The 19,928-nt window shown below is 41.2% G+C and overlaps 3 protein-coding genes and 3 non-coding genes across 8 annotated transcripts in view; 2 read left to right on the forward strand and 4 right to left on the reverse strand.

Annotated features, from left to right (window-relative positions):
- Positions 1-1,496: 1,496 nt before the first annotated feature.
- Positions 1,497-5,860, forward strand: LOC131111789 (tetratricopeptide repeat protein 38-like). Of its 3 annotated transcripts, none has more exons than XM_058064128.1 (5): positions 1,497-1,640; positions 2,902-3,069; positions 4,208-4,367; positions 4,477-4,550; positions 5,541-5,860. In XM_058064128.1, the coding sequence occupies exons 2-5, from the start codon at positions 2,999-3,001 to the stop codon at positions 5,575-5,577; spliced, it is 342 nt and encodes a 113-aa protein (XP_057920111.1). In that variant the 5' UTR covers positions 1,497-1,640; positions 2,902-2,998; the 3' UTR covers positions 5,578-5,860. The 3 variants fall into 3 exon arrangements, with proteins under 3 accessions (XP_057920111.1, XP_057920112.1, XP_057920110.1); XM_058064129.1 differs by having other exon boundaries at positions 5,562-5,860; XM_058064127.1 differs by having other exon boundaries at positions 4,477-5,860.
- A 599-nt stretch (positions 5,861-6,459) lies between these two features.
- On the reverse strand, positions 6,460-9,277 carry LOC131111342 (uncharacterized). The gene is made up of 2 exons (XM_058064094.1): positions 8,808-9,277; positions 6,460-7,556 (listed from the first exon to the last, which is right to left on the reverse strand). The coding sequence occupies exons 1-2, from the start codon at positions 9,082-9,084 to the stop codon at positions 7,114-7,116; spliced, it is 720 nt and encodes a 239-aa protein (XP_057920077.1). The 5' UTR covers positions 9,085-9,277; the 3' UTR covers positions 6,460-7,113.
- Positions 9,278-12,063: 2,786 nt separating this feature from the next.
- Positions 12,064-19,928, forward strand: part of b3gat2 (beta-1,3-glucuronyltransferase 2 (glucuronosyltransferase S)) — a 48,271-nt gene continuing 40,406 nt past the window's right edge. Inside the window, exon 1 of the mRNA XM_058065162.1 lies at positions 12,064-12,861. Coding sequence (XP_057921145.1) covers positions 12,373-12,861 — 489 coding nt within the window. The 5' untranslated portion in view covers positions 12,064-12,372. The remainder of the gene's footprint in view (positions 12,862-19,928) is intronic.
- trnal-uaa (transfer RNA leucine (anticodon UAA)) lies at positions 18,321-18,403 on the reverse strand. The gene has a single exon. It is a non-coding gene; the product is annotated as a tRNA-Leu (tRNA).
- On the reverse strand, positions 18,701-18,783 carry trnal-uaa (transfer RNA leucine (anticodon UAA)). The gene has a single exon. It is a non-coding gene; the product is annotated as a tRNA-Leu (tRNA).
- Positions 19,176-19,258, reverse strand: trnal-uaa (transfer RNA leucine (anticodon UAA)). The gene has a single exon. It is a non-coding gene; the product is annotated as a tRNA-Leu (tRNA).

Below are 19,928 nucleotides of genomic sequence, written 5' to 3' on the forward strand. Positions count from 1 at the left end.
CTCTCTCTTCTCTCTCCTCTCCCCTCTCTCTCTCCCTCTCTTCTCTCTCTCTCTCCTCTCTTTCTCTCTCCTCTCTCTTCCCTCTCTCTCTCTCTCTCTCTCTCCCTCACTACCTCTCTCTCTCTCTCTCTCTCTCTCCTCTCTCCACTCATCTCTCTCTCACTCTCTCTCACTCTTCCCTCTCTCTCTCTCTCTCTCAACTCTTCTCTCTCTCTCTCTCTCTCCCTCTTCTCTCCTCTCCTCTACTCTCCCTCACTCTCTCTCACTCTCTCTCGCTCTCTCTCTCTCTCTCTCTTCTCTCACTCTCCTCCTCCTCTCTCTCTCTCTCTCTCACTCCTCTTCTCTCTCTCTCTCTCACCCTCTATCTCCCTCTCTCTCCCGCTCTCTTCCCTCTCTCTCTCTCTCTCTCCCTCACTCCCTCACCTCTCTCTCTTCTCTCTCTCCTCTCTCTCTCCCTCTCTCTCCCTCCTCTCTCCCTCTCTCCCTCTCTCTCCCTCTCTCTCTTTCTCTCCTCTTCTTTCTCTCCTCTTTCTCTCCTCTCTCTTCTCTCTTCTTCTTCTCCCTCACTCCCTCACTCTCTCCTTCTCACTCTCTCTCTCTCTCTCCCTCTCTCTCTCTTCTCTCTCTTCCCTCTCTCTCTCTCTCTCTTCCTCTCTCTCTCTCTCTCCCTCACTCCCTCACTCTCTCTCACTCTCTCTCTTCTCACTCTCTCACTCTCCCTCTCTCTCTCTCTCTCTCTCTCCCTCTCCCCCCCCTCTCTCTCTCTCTCTCTCTTCCCCTCTCACCTCTTCTCCCTCTCTCTTCCCTCTCTCTCTCTCTCTCTCTCTTTCCCTCTCTCTCTCTCTCTCTCTCTCCCTCACCCCCTCACTCTCTCTCACTCTCTCTCTCACTCTCTCCCTCTCCCTCTCTCCTCTCTCTCTCTCTCTCTTCCCTCTCTCTCTCTCTCTCTCCCTCCCTCACTCCCTCACTCTCTCTCACTCACTCTCCCTCTCTCTCTCTCCCTCTCTCTCCCTCTCTCTCTCTCTCTCCCTCTCTCTCCTTCTCTCTCCCTCAGTCCCTCACTCTCTCTCTCTCTCTCTCTCCCTCTCTCTCTCCTTCTCCCCCTCTCTCTCCCTCTCCCTCTCTCTCTCTCTCTCCCTCTCCCTCCCTCTCTCACCTCTCTCTCTCTTTCCCTCTCTCTCTCTCTCTCTCTCTCTCTCCTCTCTCTCCCTCCTCCGTCTCTCTCCCTCTCCCTCCTCCCTCTCTCTCTCTCTTCTCTTCTCTCTCTCTCTCTCTCATTTTTGTCAGACAAACAAGTTTGTTGAGTGTAACTTTACCTTAACATGTTTGATCTGTCCACGTGACTCCAAATTGTCCATAGGTATGAATATGAGTGTGAATGGTTGTTTGTCTATATGTGCCCTGTGATTGGCTGGCCACCAGTCCAGGGTGTACCCCGCCTCTCGCCCAAAGACAGCTGGGATAGGCTCCAGCACCCCCCGCGACCCTTGTGAGGAAAAGCGGTAGAAAATGAATGAATGAATGAATGTATAATCACAAATGCTAAATCTGCCCACAGATTTTGAGGCGCGTCAAAACCTCAGGATCCATGTTGGAAATGGCAGACGCCAGCGCTGTCCTCAGAAGATTGGAACTGGAGGGTAATGTATATGCTAAAGCTAACCCAATCACTGCATGAGTTTAAAGACATTTTCATGTATAGCTAAGGATTGCTAATTAGACCCCGGATGCAACGTACAAAATCCAATGAAAAGTACAACACAAAGGTGAATCCATTAACTCAAAAGCTATTGACAGATTTTTCAATGCGCACAGAATATTGTGTCCTAGGGCGATATAGATATGGTATACACCAAAAGAAAGATTAGACTCTCATCTTTTCTACCTTTTTCCGTTCTTGAGCAATCAGCAGTAGAACATAGTTACGTTTCAGCAAAATACCAGTTCAAAAATGGGAGGAAAAAGTTTGCCACATTTATGATGCCATATATATTTTGCCAAAATGTGGAAACAATAATGCCACAATATAAACAACACAAAGGAATAGCTGTTTTCCATATTTTTTTTTTTTTACAAATAATACTTCATGAACTCAATTATGAACTACAATTTTCACAACGGAACTGTGTGTTCGTGTGTGCGTTACGTGCAAGCATTAAGATGTGTTTAAAACCCATTTCTGCCACATTCTGGCTTTTATTTCAACTTAAAACTGCACCAAACATGATCTCATTTATTGTGTGGTTCCATCTTCTCCTCTTTGTGCCTCTCGTACAAAAAAAACATAAAAAAATTTATAAACACGTGTTTGGGAGTGACCAGTCGGGTTGAAAAAAACATTGCGAATAAGTTGATATTTCAACTTTATGCTTCTAAAATATTACAACTTCATCATTGTTAACTTTTGACTTTTTTTCTTGAAAGATCAGCACTTGTTTCCTGATTATTCCAACTTATTTGTCCTAATATTTTGTCAAATTACTGCTTGTTTCTTCCATTTTTCTTTTCAGTTTTTTCTGTTTTGTTGTGTTTTTAGCTATTTAAAAAAAAAACATGGAAGCAAACACTCAGGCTAAGACGATAAATGCTAGAGATGATTTAAAAGGAAGCAGCAGAACTTGAGTGTGCCTCGTTGCTCCGCCCCACACTGGAAATGACATCTGTGGATAGGAAATTGATAGATTGATGGCTAGATCATTAACTATAAAAGAAATTAGTAAGTATCGAGGTATCTTCTTATTACTAATACTTAATACACAATCACACCTGCAGCAAACCTTACTTTATAATTCTTTTATTAACATGCATGTTTTTGTCAATCCTCTAAATAATATTAATCATGCATCTCGTTTATGGAGCATAAATGTATTTGAAAATGTACAATAACTGTGTGTATGCTAGGTGTGTCCGTGAAGGAGGCGCTGGCGGGACATGCTCCAGATAACACTGCCGCACACCGATGATCACATGAGGCCTATTTAATGACCTCCACTTCCTCATGGTGTCTCTGGGAGCCGAAGACAAAGGTGTTACTCGGCGTCTGCTGGAAGGCCTCCAGGAATTGGCTAAGTAATTTCTGCACTATTTTCTCTCCTCCACACTGTCACCACCTTACCTAAGAGCCACAGGAAAAAAAAAAACTACAAAAATGGGTGAAAAAAGACATACTAATATTTTTTTTTGCCTGTAACACAAAGCTGAGGTGCAGTTTTTTTCCTGAATGTTTAAAACATCTCAGCATCCAGTATCTACTTGTGTTGCTTTACAAAATATCAAAAATATCAAAAATATCAAAAATATCAAAAATATCAAAAATATCAAAAATATCAAAAATATCAAAAATATAAAATATATAAAAAATATCATTCATTCATTCATTTTCTGCCGCTTTTCCTCACGAGGGTCGCGGGGGTGGTGCTGGAGCCTATCCCAGCTGTCTTCGGGCGTAAGGCGGGGTACACCCTGGACTGGTCGCCAGCCAATCAAATGGGCACATATAGACAAACAACCATTCACACTCACATTCATACCTATGGACAATTTGGAGTGGCTAATTAACCTAGCATGTTTTGGAATGTGGGAGGAAACCGGAGTACCCGGAGAAAACCCACGCATGCACGGGGAGAACATGCAAACTCCACACAGAGATGCCCGAGGGTGGGATTGAACCCTGGTCTCCTAGCTGTGAGGTCTGCGCGCTAACCACTAGGCCGCCGTGCCGCCCCCTCAAATATATCAAATATATCAAAATATCAAAAATATGAAATATATACAAAATATAAAATATAAAAATATATAAAAAATATTTAAAAATATGAAAAATATGAAAAATATGAAAAATATGAAAAATATGAAAAATATGAAAAATATGAAAAATATGAAAAATATGAAAAATACGAAAAATACGAAAAATATATAAAATATAAAAGGACCTGGAGAAAACCCACGCATGCACAGGGGAGAACATGCAAACGCCACACAGAGATGTTCCAGGGTGGACTTGAACTCGTGTCTCCTAGCTGTGATGCCTGCGCGCTAACCACTCGACCGCTGAGCATCCTTTTACTATTTAATATCATATCATAAATAAGAGTATTTACAGGAGTGTGAAAGTGTTTGTTTAAATATTTCAATATTATTCCATGACCACACAAAATGAACACAAAAAATGCAGTAGCTCGGCATTGAGTCAACGTTCTCTTTGCAGGACGCCAGGCAGCAATTACAACCATGAGCTGGCAGGATCTGTAGGCATGCCCTTGTGTCAGGCCTTGATGGAATATCAGGGAGGAAATTACAGCGAAACTGTGGAGTTAATGTACCCCATACGCTACCGTATCGTGGAGTTGGGGGGCAGCAATGCACAGGTAAGAACACAAGAACGCCCTTCGTAAGAGCGATGTACTGCGCTGGATGGTACGACAATGTTGAGCACACACGACAATAATGGATCTCTAATGAATCTCCACTTCGCAGAGAGACGTCTTCTATCAACTGCTTATTCACGCAGCCTTGAAATCGGAGAATACGCATCACCAGAAACTTGGAAGGTATGCCCTGCAAGGACTTCCACATCTGTGCCTGTCTTCATCTGTTCGACTGGAGAGAGATGATATAGTGATAATGGCATGAAATGGAATGGTCCAGTCGTTTTTCCATGTGCAACTGCATTCAAAATTATTCAACCCGGGAAAAAATAGGAAAAAATAAAAATCATGTTCAAATGTAATCTTATTATGACTTGGAAATTAGCTTTTTCTAATACACTGAACCATTTTGGTGGTTTCCTCACTCCCAATTATTCAACTCCTTAAAGGGAACTGCCCTTTTTTGGGTTCACAATCCTCACACAAGACACAAGTTAATATGAGCTAGCCAACAATGCACATCCTCGGGATACACCTATTTAGACTATTAAGCCCTCTAAAAAAAAAACAACTTTGCATGGTTTGATATACATGCTATGATAGTTTCAGTATCTTGTCGTATTTTGATGATTTCAAACACTACCGAAACGCATTTCGCGACGACACTTACGATGTCCGTTTTCCTCGGGGTGGCTGTATCTTCCAGCACAAGATGTGTACTCCTGTCCTAAGGTATAAAAAAAATGCTGACGGCAAAGAGTTTTTGTAGCGAAATTGAGAGTTAAGTATCCACTCTTCCGTCTGTGAATGACGCTGAGACTAGCATCGTATTAGCCCGCGAGATAAAAATAGTTTTTCATGTTAGCCGCCACAATAATAATGTTGCTGTATCTTGGTTAATATACAAGTCCGTTATGGAAATGCAACACTGTTGCCGTTTTTTTTAGTTTTTTTTTAGTGAGTGCTTTAGCGTCAACATAGTTATTTCCCATGACGTCCGTTGTTAGCAAGCTCATATTAACTATTAATTTCCTAAGGATTGGAAATGATGGGCAAAATTCCAAATAAAGTCAGTATCAGGTGTTGAAAACCCTTGTGGATTTTGAGCGAACCATAACGAGGAACGATACAACAGATGTACAACGACTGTGATTCTCAGCTCCTTCTCCACAGTCTTGTGTTCGATTCCAATAGATCTCTTCTGGTGTGAGCGCGACGCCATGAGGCCAAACTCCCCTCTGACTGATCGTCTGAAGCAGAGAGCCGTGGCTCTTCACGACTAGACTTATTGCAAGGAGCAAAGACCCACCCTTATCTGATGCTCGCTCCAGTGTGTGGTGTTCAGGGACCCTTGGACCAACTAAGTGCTGTAATATGGCTTTGTCATGATGCGAAAAAATGTATCAAGACTGAAAAGTATGCTAGATAAGCGCCTATACTGTAATCTTTCTACAAGATCAATGTGTCAATGCCATTAAAAGGAAGCTTTCCAAGACATCAGTCGTTCATTTGTTTTTCCATTTCAAACCCAACATTAAAAAAAGTGGATAAATTAAAAAAAATTATTAAAAAAATATATATAAATATCAAAACAATATGTTTTTTGGAATGTGGGAGGAAACCGAAGTACTCAGAGAAAACCCACGCAATGCATGGGAGAACATGCAAACTCCACACAGAGATGGCCGAGGGTGGACTTGAACTCGGGTAAATAAAAAATAAAATAAAGATAAAAAATAAGATGAAAATTATAAAAATTAAAAAAATTAAAAATAAATAAAAATATAAAAAACAAAAAATAAAATGTGTAATTGATGAATTAAACAAATACATCATGAAATTCTTTATTTTAATGTGTCAGTAAATAATTTAACTATCAGTTAATTTAATGTAAAAACATACAGTATAATTATATCAATATTACTTATTTCACTAATTAATTATTGAAGTATTTATTTAATTAGTCTCTTAATTAATTGCAGAAGAAAAAGAAAAACTCTTAAAATAAAATAAAAATGCAGTGCAATATGAAAGATAAATAAGATTTGTATAGTTAAAAATAGTGTGCAAAAATAGATATAAGTCAAGTAAATTGATACTTTTTCTACTTTTATTGCATTTAAATGGTAGAGGCATATTAACAATATTGTTACACACACAATGTCAGACTTCATACGGTATCTGCTGATGAAAAGTCAAAAAAAAAAAGTCATCTTTCATGGGTCTTCTTGGTGTGCTACAAATGTTATTCGGTTAGGATGGCTTTTGTTGCAGATTAAACAAGAATATGGTTTCTCTCCATTGTGTGTCTCCTCATGTGAGTCTTCAAATAATAATTTCCGACTAAAACCTATACCGCACACGTCACAGATGAAAGGTTTTTCCCCGGTGTGTATTGTCGTGTGTCTTTTCAAATCTTGCTTTCGAACAAAACTTATGCCGCAGACAATACAGGTAAAAGGTTTTTCCCCGCTGTGTATTCTCATGTGTTTTTTCAAATCTTGATTTTGTCTCAAACATAAGCCGCAAACTGAACATGTAAAAGGTTTCTCTGCAGTGTGTGTTTTCATATGTATTGTCAAATGCTGACTTTGTACGAAACCGATACCGCACTGTGAGCAGGAATAAGGTTTCTCCCCGATGTGTGTTCTTACGTGTATTGTCAAATGTCCCTTCTGAGAGTATCTCCTACCGCAAACCGAGCAAGCGTATGGTTTCTCTCCTGTGTGAGTTCTCGCGTGTCTTTTCAGATTACAACCGTCATTAAAAGTTTGGCCACATTGAGAGCATTTAAAAGTGACTTATCAGTGTGAAAAGTTCTCGAGTCTTCATCGGTGTCAGGGGAGCGCGGTGTTGTGTCGTCGCTATCCGATAGAGGAGCTAAGAGGATGTCCGCTTGTGATCCTCCGCAGCGGTCTCCGTCGGCTTCTGTCGTGAAGTGTTGAGTTGAGCTGCCGCTTGGAGGCTCCGCCCGTGTCTTCTCCCCACTTTGACTTTTGTCTTCATCATCTTCGTTCTTCACAGGGACCCAAATCACTGGGAAGTCATCCAGTCCTTCCAGATGCTCTCCGTCCTGACTCAAGCTGTGATCCTCTTCTTCCTTTTTAACATAGAGGGGCTGCGGCTCCTGGTGCTCCACTCTGGAGCACCACTCCTGCTGCTCACAGGGAAAATGCTCTTCATGGACGTCTGCAGGATACAACAAGACAAACACAAGCTTTTAGAAAAGTTAATCATAAGCACAAACGACTCGTTCTCTGACCTGAAGGTGTCAAGCAGGGGCCTTTTTCCCCCAATGAGGGCCACATCGTGAAAAATGAAATTATGCTATGGCCACTTTGATATTTTGTAAAGCAACACAAATAGATACTGGATGCTAAGATGTTTTAAACATTTCAGGAAAAAAAGTGCACCTCATTTTTGTGTTTACAGGCAAAAAAACATATTATTAGTATTTCTTTTTTCCACTCGTTTTTGCATTTTTTTAAATTTTCTAAATATTTAATTCTTGTGATTAACTGGCGACCACTCCACGGTGTACCCTGTCTCTCGCCCGAAGACAGCTGGGATAGGCTCCGGCACCCCCCGCGATCCTCATGAGGATCAGCGGTAGAAAATGAATGAATGAATATTTAATTCTCTCCTTAAATAATCTTCACAAAAATAATAGTATGGCTTTATTCATGAAATATAACTCCCCCCCAGCATATTCCCCAACAATTAAAACTTTAGTTTTGTTTCTTTTATGATAACTTAAAAAAAATGTTTTCTTTAATATTTAAACTCTATGCTACTAAAATGATAACATCACGTTTGTTCTCCTAAAACTGATTTTTCATTTAAATATTTTTACTTTATTCTGATAATAATCACACCTGTTACATGCCGTTCTTAAGGAGGCTATAAACCCCGTGGAAGAAAATTATGCAAATGTATCCATTGTGAAATGCCATTGACAAATTACGCAAAAAAACACATTTCTTTCGCTGGTAGGGAATCAGGAACTCCAACCACTTGTGCCTGATGGCGGCGTCTTTAGGAATTATAAACAAATGTGGTGTTCCCTTTCAAGCCATTGCTAGCAAGTAAACAGAGGAGCTCATCTAGCTTACAGCAACGCCCATATATGGAAGTCTGCTCCTCTGTGACATCACAAAGGGGCAGTTTTACCACACCTTCTGAAACCGAGCGTTTTGAGCTTCTTTCATGGCTCACTTCCAAATGTACAAACCTCATTATCTGAAACTTTGGCCATGTTCGATATGAGAATACAACATTCTAACTACATTTATAGGTCGGAAAAATGTCCAACATCTATTCTTCATCTTTGTTTCGTTTCCACATTTTACTTCTTGGCAATGCTTCTCCAGTCTAGGTTATCCCAAGTGTCTATTTCATGATAATGGTCACATAAAATTAGTAAAGAAGAATGAAACAAACCTGCTCTGTGTAACACAACTTCAGATTTCTTGAAAAGGGCGTCCAGTAGTTGACGTTGTTGCTCGTTTTCCTCTTTTGTTATAGAAAGTGCCTCCTCGTACTCTGCTATGGTTCTTTCTATCACTACAAATATTTCTTCAACAGCCGCAGCTAGTCGCTGATTGACCAACGCTCTCAGCATTTGTACTTTACACATTTCCACACAATCGCAACACTTTACACTCACACTTGATCTCTGCTTAGCGATGTGTTGGTGACTTCTGTTAGCAGCTAGCATGCTAAGCTAGCCTGGTACGCTTCACGGCTCACAATATGACCTTATGCTGACATGAATAAATAATAACGTCCTGTAACTTCTATATGCGGAAAATATGTACTAAATAAATAAATAAAAAAGTTAGTAATAAACGCTAATCGGACGGTCTCGTAGCTTTACTATCCTGACCGTTTCTTCCATTTCCGGCAGATAAGACAGCTTATACATTGTGGCATTACTGCCTCCCTCAGGTGAGGAGGGGTTATTACAAGCGTATACATATTATACAGACATTACACATTATACGAGTAGACTGCAATTTATGGTCATATATATATATATATATATATATATATATATATATATATATATATATATATATATATATATATATATATATATATATATATATATATATATATATATATATATATATATATATATATATATATATATATATATATATATATATATATATATATATATTGCACATATATATATATATATATATATATATATATATATTGCATATATATATATATATGTATATATATATATATATATATATGCAATTAAAAAAAAACCAAATTTAAATCTGAAAAAAAAGAGGTGTGCAGTAATAAGGCCTGGGTGTGGCTAGAGAAATTGGCTCAGGTATAACAAAAGGGGGCAATAACTAAAAATTTTTCAGTGATTTCAGTGCGGCCTTAATAAGTTTCTATTTCGCCAACATCAATGCAGTGCTGAGATTTACTGTGTAGTGAAGGGCTCAATAATTGCTGGATTTCAAAATGAGAGAAAATCCGGGTGGAACTGCAGTTTAGCAAACGTACCACCAGATGTCAGCAAAGATACGTATACTGAGTATTGTATGTTAGTATATTTGTTAGAATAGCCTTTAACAGGCCAGGATGTTGGACATTGTCTCAGGCTGGCTGCGTAGCCACAATTACTGTACCAGACCTGTCATGACATCTAGTGACAGTGTAGAATACTACATTTTACGACGTCTTTGAATGCACTTCTGAATGCTTCATATTTGTATTTCACATCATTTAGCCATTTGTATGCTTGAAAATGCTTAACTTTGCTGAAATGTATTTATTTTAGATAAATAATAGGCTGTATTCAACCAAAAAACAGTATGGGCGCTATTTTTGTAAACCAGGCGCAGGCAACAGTGTGAGGCCACAATGGCCACAGTTTTCGTATGCAGCGCAGTGTGGCACAGCGCGGCACACCCACGTTTCCCTTGCACCGTTGCAAGTGACAAAGAGGGAGGGGAGAAGGTGTGAGAGCATCTAACACAGCCGAGTGTAATCTTAACCAATCAAATGTCCGCCTCTTGTTGCCTTTACATGCGCAGGGCCCACTGGACTGCACATCACAATGTGTCTCACCATGGAGATCACCTCGGTTCCTGACAGTCACATTAAACATACCAGCAGGCTAACCCATTATCCATTATGCGTGACGTCTTTGATCTGAGATCAGATGTGATGAGACAATTAATACAAAAATGCACATGCTGGTTTAGTAGTGGACACCTCCCCTGGTGCGCCACCACGCTCATCTAGGCACAGTCCAATCTTGTATATTGGCTGCGCAGAGTGGTGCGCTGGATGAAATTATCCCTGCGCCATCCTGCACCGCCAAATTAGAGCCCTATCAATTAATATTTTTTTGACGAAAGGTGGGCTGCACGGTGCAGGAATGGTTAGTGTGTAGGTCACTCAGCGAGGAGACCAGGGTTCGATTCCCAACTCGATTGTGGGTTTTCTCAGGTACTGTGGTTTCCTCCAACGTTATTTGGCTTTACAATCATTGCAATTATCATTGGCGTCATTGGGCCTATTTAAGGGGGACTTCAACCCCCCTAAAATATTTTTTATAGATTTTTTTTTACAAAAAAAATCTAAATTTTCATGTAATAGGGCAAAAAGCAGACTAATAAGCAGAATAAGAAGAATGATGATAGTAATAGTAATAGTATTAATAATAGGCTAATTAATAATATAATAATAATTATTATATAATTGATCACTACCCCCCCCCCCCCCCCCCCCCCCCCCGTCCTCAGAACCTAGTGACGCCCCTGGCAATTATCACTAACATTTTTAAAGCGATTGTTTATTATTAGGGCTGCACGGCGGTCGAGTGGTTAGCGCGCAGACCTCACAGCTAAGAGACCCAAGTTCAATCCCACCTTCGGGGCCATCTCTATGTGGAGTTTGCATGTTCTCCCCGTGCATGCGTGGGTTTTCTCCGGGTACTCCGGTTTCCTCCCACATTCCAAAAACATGCTAGGTTAATTAGCGACTCCAAATTGTCCATAGGTATGAATGTGAGTGTGAATGGTTGTTTGTCTATATGTGCCCTGTGATTGGCTGGCCACCAGTCCAGGGTGTACCCCGCCTCTCACCCCAAGACAGCTGGGATAGGCTCCAGCTCCCCCCGCGACCCTCGTGAGGAAAAAGCGGTAGAAAATGAATGAATGAATGAGTTCTCCTCCTATTTTGTGTGGAAGTGGTAACTTTTTGGCTTCTTATTTTGTCTTTCCCCACCCTCGGCCATCTCTGTGTGGAGTTTGCATGTTCTCCCCGTGCATGCGTGGGTTTTCTCCGGGTACTCCGGTTTCCTCCCACATTCCAAAAACATGCTAGGTTAATTAGCCACTCCAAATTGTCCATAGGTATGAATGTGAGTGAATGGTTGTTTGTCTATATGTGCCCTGTGATTGGCTGACCACCAGTCCAGGGTGTACACACCCTTTCGCCTTGGCGACCCTCGTGAGGAAAAGCGGTAGAAAATGAATGTTATTATGAATATTAACATGAGTAATAAATAATAATTAATAAACATAATTGCAAAATGAATATGACTTTGTTACATTACGGATAGACAAGTCCTCTCTCTCTCTCTGTCTCTCTCTCTCTCCCCGAGTTGTCCCCTCCAGCCACAGCCCTCCTCCTCCTCCACTGCACCTGCTCCTCCCCATCCTGCCTTATTATCCTCATGCTGCCTTCAAGTGATGCTCCTCGCCGGCGGGACCACGCAATGGTGGGCTACCCCTCACGGGACCAGCTTTATTTTTCTCTTGCTGGAAAAGGACGCTGACGGATGAAGGATTGCGGACACGTGAGGCTTCTTCGGAAGTGGATCATCACCAAAGGGGGGACACTTCGGGAAAAGAGGAGCGAACATCGGTACCACTCCAACGGAGCCGAGCGAAGGAGCATCAACATGATTTGTAGTATAAATAGAGACGATCCGGGGATGAAGTGAGTGAGCGAGCTCGGTAACTTCGCCATGAAATCAGTGTTCTTAAGCCGCTTCTTCATCCTTCTGCCATGGGTCCTAATAGTCATCATCATGATCGATATAGACAGCAAAAGAACCATTTGGTCTCCCGTCGCAGTCCGGGGCAGCAGGGCGCAGCGGGCGGCCCTGCCGGTCATCTACGCCATCACCCCCACTTACACGCGCCCGGTGCAAAAAGCCGAGCTGACCCGACTCGCCCACGTTTTCCGACAGGTGCCCCAGTTCCACTGGATCGTGGTGGAGGACTCCACTGTGAGAACGGACCTGGTGAGCCGCTTCTTGGCCCGGTGCGGCGTGTCCTACACGCACCTGCACGTCTTCACGCCCCGCAGGTTCAAGCGCGTCGGGATGCCGCGTGCTACCGAGCAGAGGAACGTGGCCCTGGGGTGGCTCCGGCAGCACCGGACGCGCCACGACGCGGGGGTGGTCTTCTTTGCCGACGATGACAACACGTACAGCCTGGAGTTATTTGAGGAGGTAACACTTTTTAATTGTCTGTCCAATAACAGGATCTATTTAAAAAAAAAATATATATTGTTATTATTGCTAATATTCAAGAAAACAAAAGAGCTGAGTTTGGTGTTATTATACATATATCTGTCCTAAAAATGTTAAAATGGAGCAAATAACTTAATTTAAGAAGCGCTAAAGCACAATGGGGCTGCACGGTGGTCAAGTGGTTAGCACGCTAGGAGACCCCAGTTCGATTCCACCCTCGGCCATCTCTGTGTGGAGTTTGCATGCATGCGTGGGTTTTGTCCGGGTACTCCGGTTTCCTCCCACATTCCAAAAACATGCTAGGTTAATTAGCGACTACAAATTGTGAGTGTGAATGGTTGTTTGTCTATATGTGCCCTGTGATTGGCTGGCCACCGTCCGAAGACAGCTGGGATAGGCTCCAGCACCCCCTGCTAGAAAGTGAATTAATAAATGTTTCAACATTCAGTTTATTCAACAGAATACTATAAATTACGTACAATTTGATGACCAATACTGACCAATGACAGATTTTCTTGAGAAACTTGGTATTCTGCTTCAAGAAAATAAATATTAATGATGGAGCAATAGAGTGGTTGCCTCCTAAACCTGAAAATTGCGGGTTTGATCCTCCTGTGGTGATGTGGAAGTACAGTATCTCTGGGCAAGACACCGAAGCCCCAGTTGGTCCTGATGCTGCATCATCATCAGTAGTTAAATGTGCTAACAGTGTCAAAGTACTTGGAGGTGGGAAAGCACTATACAAGTGAAAGACCAATCACTTGTAAGATGTCAGTTTCAGGATACTGCGTATTCATAGGTATTTTATATTTAAAATAAGTATTTGCAGCTCATTATTTGCTTATTTTTAGGTCGAAAAATCTAAAATGTAGGATTTCGGTCCTGCTTATTTCAAGATATAGAAATCTTCATTGAAGAAATCTTAATTTTCTTCACTAGTTTGAAGTATTTTTCCCACAAAATGTAGTCTTTTTATCTTATATTTGACCAGCTCTTTCTCGTAGTGCAGTACTTAAGTACCGGCCACATACAGTACTGAAAAATGAAAGGATGCAGGGCCACTTTCATATTACATGCATATCATATACTAACGCATATACATATGCTAAGATGTTATTTATATTTCATGGAATATCTCCATTTCAGCTTTGTGTGACTTTGTTCTTTTTTCTTTGTAATTTTTTTTGTAATAATATGGCTTTATTCCTATAATATTATAATGTGTTTCCCAACCTAATTTCCATCCATCCAAGTTTTGTTTTACATATTGATTTAAAAAATATAATGTTTAGTACTTTTGTAACTACGCTATGCTACTAAAAAATGTTTTCCACTACTAATATTATGAGTTTATCTTGTAAATTGTGACTTTTTCTTGTTAGAATATTACTTTTTACTTACTTAATTACTTTAAATATTACTTCATACTTTGACTTTATCCTTGTAAACCGATTATTTTTTTCCAAATTTCCGAGAATTTCATCTTTCTTGTCCATTTTCATTAAATTTCTTCTAATGAATTATGACTTTATTGCCAAAATATTTATTACTTTACTTGCCTTATTCTGATAATATTATAAAAATAATAATCTTTGTTGTTTAAAGTACTGTTAAAGTACTCATAATATTATGTTATCCTTAAATAACAGCTTCTTGCATCTGTGGGTGTGTTTGCTGTGATTTACAAGTGTCCCTGAATGCAGCGGCAACCAGTTTACTGGTTTTGATCCTGCTTGTTGAATATAAAGTGTCCATTATTTGACTGGAATCTTTCCATGGTGTCCCAACACTAAAATAACCACTACCCTCTTCTTAATGGTATCTGAAATACAAAATTACATACAACCAACAATAAATCCTCATTTTCCGGTGAATCTCACAGTGCCAGGTTTTTACGGCCGGGGCCGTGTGGGGATTAATTGGATTGTTCTGTGATGCACACAGAACAAGGAACAACTTGTCTACTTCCTGCTGTGGTCTCCTCGCACTGTGAGGCCTTCAGGCGTAGTCATAATTTTGAATGGTTTCTAATTGTTTTTTCATTTTTATTCCCATGCCCCCTTACGGCAATTGACGTACCCTCGGGGGGTACGTGTACTCCACTTTGAGAACCACCGTTTTAGACTTGACTCGTCCACTTGCACTGCCAAATTGTGACACATTTATAATCTGCCCACATTCTGACCCCGCAGAACTAACTCACTCCAAGTTAATTAACGAAGCACTTGATTAGCTTTTTTGGGGGGGCCCTTTAACACCAACCGTTTTTCATGCCCGCTATGTGTGACAGAATGCAATTTGAACAACATCCAGTACACATAATTACAGGCTTAAAAAACGTATATTCTGTAAGCTCTTGGCTCACAGTGATATTGGCTGGGTGATGGAGCGTTGGCCGGGAACCAAAGCCACACTACGTGCATGAAAGGCAACAATGTGTGCTGCTCACAAGTGTCTACACTTGCTTCAAATACACAGTATTGACAGGAAAGTGGGAACTTGCTACTGTCGTCTAGCATATGCATTTATGTCAAGTACAGTAGACCATATATGTTTTTAACTGTATATGTTTATGTATGGGTTGCACGGCGGTCGAGTGGTTAGCGCGAAGACCTCACAGCGAGGAGACCAGGGTTCGTGACCACGTGCATGCATGGGTTTTCTCCGGGTACTCCGATTTCCTCCCACATTCCAAAAACATGCTAGGTTAATTGGTGACTCCAAATTGTCCATAGGTATGAATGTGAGTGTGAATGGTTGTTTGTCTATATGTGCCCTGTGATTGGCTGGCCACCAGTCCAGGGTGTACCCCGCCTCTCGCCCGAAGACAGCTGGGATAGGCTCCAGCACGCCCCGCGACCCTCGTGAGGAAAAAGCGGTAGAAAATGAATGAATGAATGTTTATGTATCGGTTGCACAGTGGTCGAGTGGTTAGCGCGCAGACCTCACAGCTAGGAAACCAGCGCTCAATTCCACCCTCGGCCATCTCTGTGTGGAGTTTGCATGTTCTCCCCGTGCATGCGTGGGTTTTCTCCGGGTACTCCGGTTTCCTCCCACATTCCCAAAAACATGCTAGGTTAATTAGCGACTCCAAATTGTCCATAGGTATGAATGTGAGTGTGAATGGTTGTTTGTCTATATGTATGTGCCCTGTGATTGGCTGGCCATCAGTCCAGGGTGTACCCCGCCTCGCGCCCGAAGACAGCTGGGATAGGCTCCAGCAGGTAGAAAATGAATGAATGAATGTTTATGTACAGTTAGCTAGTGCCTTTAAAAAAACGAGACAAAATTTTAGCTTCAATTTTTTAATGTTAGCCGTAAAACAAAATAGCCTTAGCGTACGCTAGTGGTTCTCGGTTACTTCCTGTCACCCCCGAGGGAACAGAAACTGATAATTAGTTATTTATTAGACTGAACTTGAAACTGAAACCACCAAAATGCATCAAAATTCGTAAAGCATACAAATACATCGTGAGTAAGATAAATGTGTACATGTTGGCAGGTCTGCATTCACATTGAAAGTCTTCCCTGCTTCCAGTGGGGCCCGAACCAGTATTTGAGGAGCATTAGCGTAGCCTAACCAGTGACCAGTCCAGTGTATAGTCAGCTGGGATAGACTCCAGGCTCTCCTGACCCAAACGATAGGAAATGGATGTATGGATGCATCAACGCTAATTATAATTGCGACAGAATTCACATGTCGGGAAAAAGCTTTTGTGGGTATTACCAAAATGGGACAAATGTAAAGTAATGGAGGGAGAAATAGCTTTCACATTGATAGGATTCCTGATTTCCCTGGGAAGCTTGACACCATATTTTACCACGGAAGCCTTTATTAATCCTGGGTATTATGCTCATAAAGCTGCTTGGCTGTATGGTATTAAAGTGGTAGGATATGTGCGTGGAGAAAGTGAGTTATGTGAATGCTGAAATAAAGAAGGGACACTGTGTTTTTGTTTCCGCTTTATTCAAAATCTTTCTTTCCGATTTCATTGCCGTCCATCCGCTGATGCACATAGTACATGCACAGAATGAATAATCTGGATTACGGTTAGCATGTGTCTATTGTGACAGATAAGAGCAGCCTCCCGTCCAAATTTCATCCATTCGTCCATCTGCTTTTCCATCGTAAAGCCGCAGGGGTGCTGGAGTTATTACCACTCAATCACACTCACGTTCGCAAATTAAAGTCTTCAATGGACCTAGCATTGAACCCACAGGGAGAACTAGGATGCAGACCTCGCTGCATCCAGAACCTTCTTACTGCAGTTACACTCTTTACCAATTTTAATGTAAAGCAATCTCTTCTTTATGATGATCAATTGGCCCCAGACCCAAGTCAATTCCTGCTAAGTATTAATATATTTTTGAAAAACTGATGCAAAATTAGAAGTGGCGAGTGACTATTGTATTTCTTTCTATAATCAATAGTTTGTATTTATCTTTACTAATATATTTTATTTATCATCTTATAAAAACCTGTTTAAGACCTTCTACATACCTTTCTATTTTGACAAGAGTCCTCTAGACACGGAATAGCACCCCTATGGTCACTGTTACGCTCATATAAACCAAGACTCATGCTCGTGTGTGTTGACAGGAAGTGACGTTGGGGATTCAGAGTTGAGTTTTAGCCGGAGTACGGCCACAACAGTACCCCGTTTTATTAGGATGATGATTATTATTGTGCGATAATTAAAACATGCAATAATTGTTGACAGCGATGAAGTCCGGTGCGTGTTTTCTAGTGCCACCTAGTGGCCAGTGTAAGACTACAGTTCATCAACATCCCTTTATCCCTTAAAACTTCTATTTTAGTTCATTTTTCATCCACTGTTCATGTTATCATTGAATTAGCTACATATTTCATTATAGGAAGATCACTTGTTGTGCTCCAAAACAGGTTTTTTTTTGCATGTGTAAGAGCATATGTGTAAAGATCTGTGTAAAGAGCATATGTTTGATTCCTTCTGATAGAAGGCTGTCCTCCCTCTCACTTGCAGCCTATTTCATTACCACCGCTGCTGTGCCAGTAATGGTCTGTCGTAGGAAGACAATAGGCTGTCATGCAGCAGTAATAACCTGCAGCGACCCTTGGAAGGCTCCAGGCTGATGACAATTACGTGTCAAACATCAGGAGCTTCTTACATTTAAACAGCTCATATATTTATAGTTTTGAAATATGAACATTTTATCAATTGCTTTTGTTTAGAGTGTATGCTCAGCAGCAAATTTTGATTTGACATTTTTATACCTACTTAATTTGATGGTCCAATTAGAGTCTCCAAATTGAATTGTCTAATCGACTGTTGTCAGACAAGCCCTACTTTAAACTATGATTTAGTTTGGACTAATAGGTTTGTTACTGCCACAAGAACTGTATAATTCAGTGGTCTATGATAAGATGAGCCTTTATATACATTAAATATTGCACCCTGTACCAGGAGTGGGGTTCGAACCCACGAGGACTATTGTCCATTGGATCTTAAGTCCAACGCCTTAACCTCTCAGCCATCCTGGTGGATGTTAGTTAGTTAGTTAGTAGAATTTTCGTGCCAAAGTGTCAGATAATGAGGTTTACGCATTTTGACTGAGTCCTGAAAGAACTTTGGGGTGGCTCAAAAAGTTCGGTTTCAGAAGGCGTGGTAAAACTGCCCCTTTGTGATGTCACAGAGGAGCGGACGTCCTTATATGGGCGTGGTTGTAAGACAGATAATCCGTCAGCCTTCCCTAAGCTCTCCTTCTCTGTTTATGTTGCTAGCAATGATTTGTAAGAGAAAGCCACACAAAACACATTAGGCTGTAGGATTGCAACCTGTACCAGGAGTGGGGTTCGAACCCACGAGGACTATTGTCCATTGGATCTTAAGTCCAACGCCTTAACCACTCGGCCATCCTGGTGGATGATGAATGCAGAATCTACTGCCAAAGCTTATTACGAATACACGAATTCACTTGTTAAAGAGTATCTATTTTCCAATTTCTGACCAATAAATGTAGTTAGAATGTTGTATTCTCGTGTTAAACGATGTCAAAGTTTCAGATGATGAAGTTTACGCATTTGGAAGTGAGTCCTGAAAGAACTTTGGGATGGCTCAAAACGCTCGGTTTCAGAAGGCGTGGTAAAACTGCGACTTTGTGATGTCACACAGGAGCGGACGTTCTTATATGGGCGTGGTTCCCCGAAGCTCTGCTTCCCCCGCCCTTCCCTGTTGACGTTGCTAGCAATGATTTGTAAGAGAAAGCCACGCAAAACACATTTGACATTACCGATGCTGTAGGATTGTAACCTGTACCAGGAGTGGGGTTCGAACCCACGAGGACTATTGTCCATTGGATCTTAAGTCCAACGCCTTAACCACTCGGCCATCCTGGTGGATTATGGTTACTGAATAAGATAATGAGGTTTACGTATTTTGACTGAGCCCTGAAAGAACTTTGGGATGGCTAAAAACACTTGGTTTCAGAAGGCGTGGTAAAACTGCCCCTTTGTGATGTCACAGAGGAGCGGATGTCCTTATATGGGTGTGGTTGTAAGACATATAATCTGTCAGCCTTCTCGCCCTTCCCTAAGCTCTCCTTCTCTGTTTATGTTGCTAGCAATTATTTGTAAGGGAAAGCCACGCAAAACACATTAGACCGATTACCGATGCTGTAGAAAACGTAATGCTAACATGCTAAAGCTACTTACCATTGAGAGAAGTCTTGAAGTAACCTTTTTTCTGTCCAGTCTCTACTTCCAAATCCGATTCGGGATCCAACACATATGGCTGTATGTCAAAAATATAAATCACCATTTGTTATTATTTCTTATGGTGTTTATCAACTCCTATCAAGTCTATGCTCGGGATTGGACCAACCACAACGCTCTGGGCGTGTCTGGAGGCGGGCCGTGGCTGGAATACATTAAAACAGACCGTTTTCGCGGGGAAGCACGAAATCCAAAGAAATACAGCTGAGTAGGTGCAGATTCTGGATGAACTAGAAAGCTTTATGCGCTGGTTATTGTGTGTAGCTGCTCTATAGGAGTCCATAACTCAATACAA

Source organism: Doryrhamphus excisus, chromosome 2 (assembly GCF_030265055.1).
Source record: "Doryrhamphus excisus isolate RoL2022-K1 chromosome 2, RoL_Dexc_1.0, whole genome shotgun sequence".
NCBI classification, from domain to species: Eukaryota; Metazoa; Chordata; class Actinopteri; order Syngnathiformes; family Syngnathidae; genus Doryrhamphus; species Doryrhamphus excisus.

What these genes read in the sequence shown, in the direction of transcription:
- LOC131111342 (XM_058064094.1), bottom strand. Translation starts at nt 9,084, where the DNA reads ATGCTAGCTGCTAACAGAAGTCACCAACACATCGCTAAGCAGAGATCA. An exon ending in AGTTGTGTTACACAGAGCAG is followed by an intron (nt 7,557 to 8,807) that starts GTTTGTTTCATT and finishes TGTATCCTGCAG; the next exon opens with ACGTCCATGAAGAGCATTTT.
- LOC131111789 (XM_058064127.1), top strand. Translation starts at nt 2,999, where the DNA reads ATGGTGTCTCTGGGAGCCGAAGACAAAGGTGTTACTCGGCGTCTGCTG. An exon ending in GGCCTCCAGGAATTGGCTAA is followed by an intron (nt 3,070 to 4,207) that starts GTAATTTCTGCA and finishes TTCTCTTTGCAG; the next exon opens with GACGCCAGGCAGCAATTACA. An exon ending in TGGGGGGCAGCAATGCACAG is followed by an intron (nt 4,368 to 4,476) that starts GTAAGAACACAA and finishes TCCACTTCGCAG; the next exon opens with AGAGACGTCTTCTATCAACT.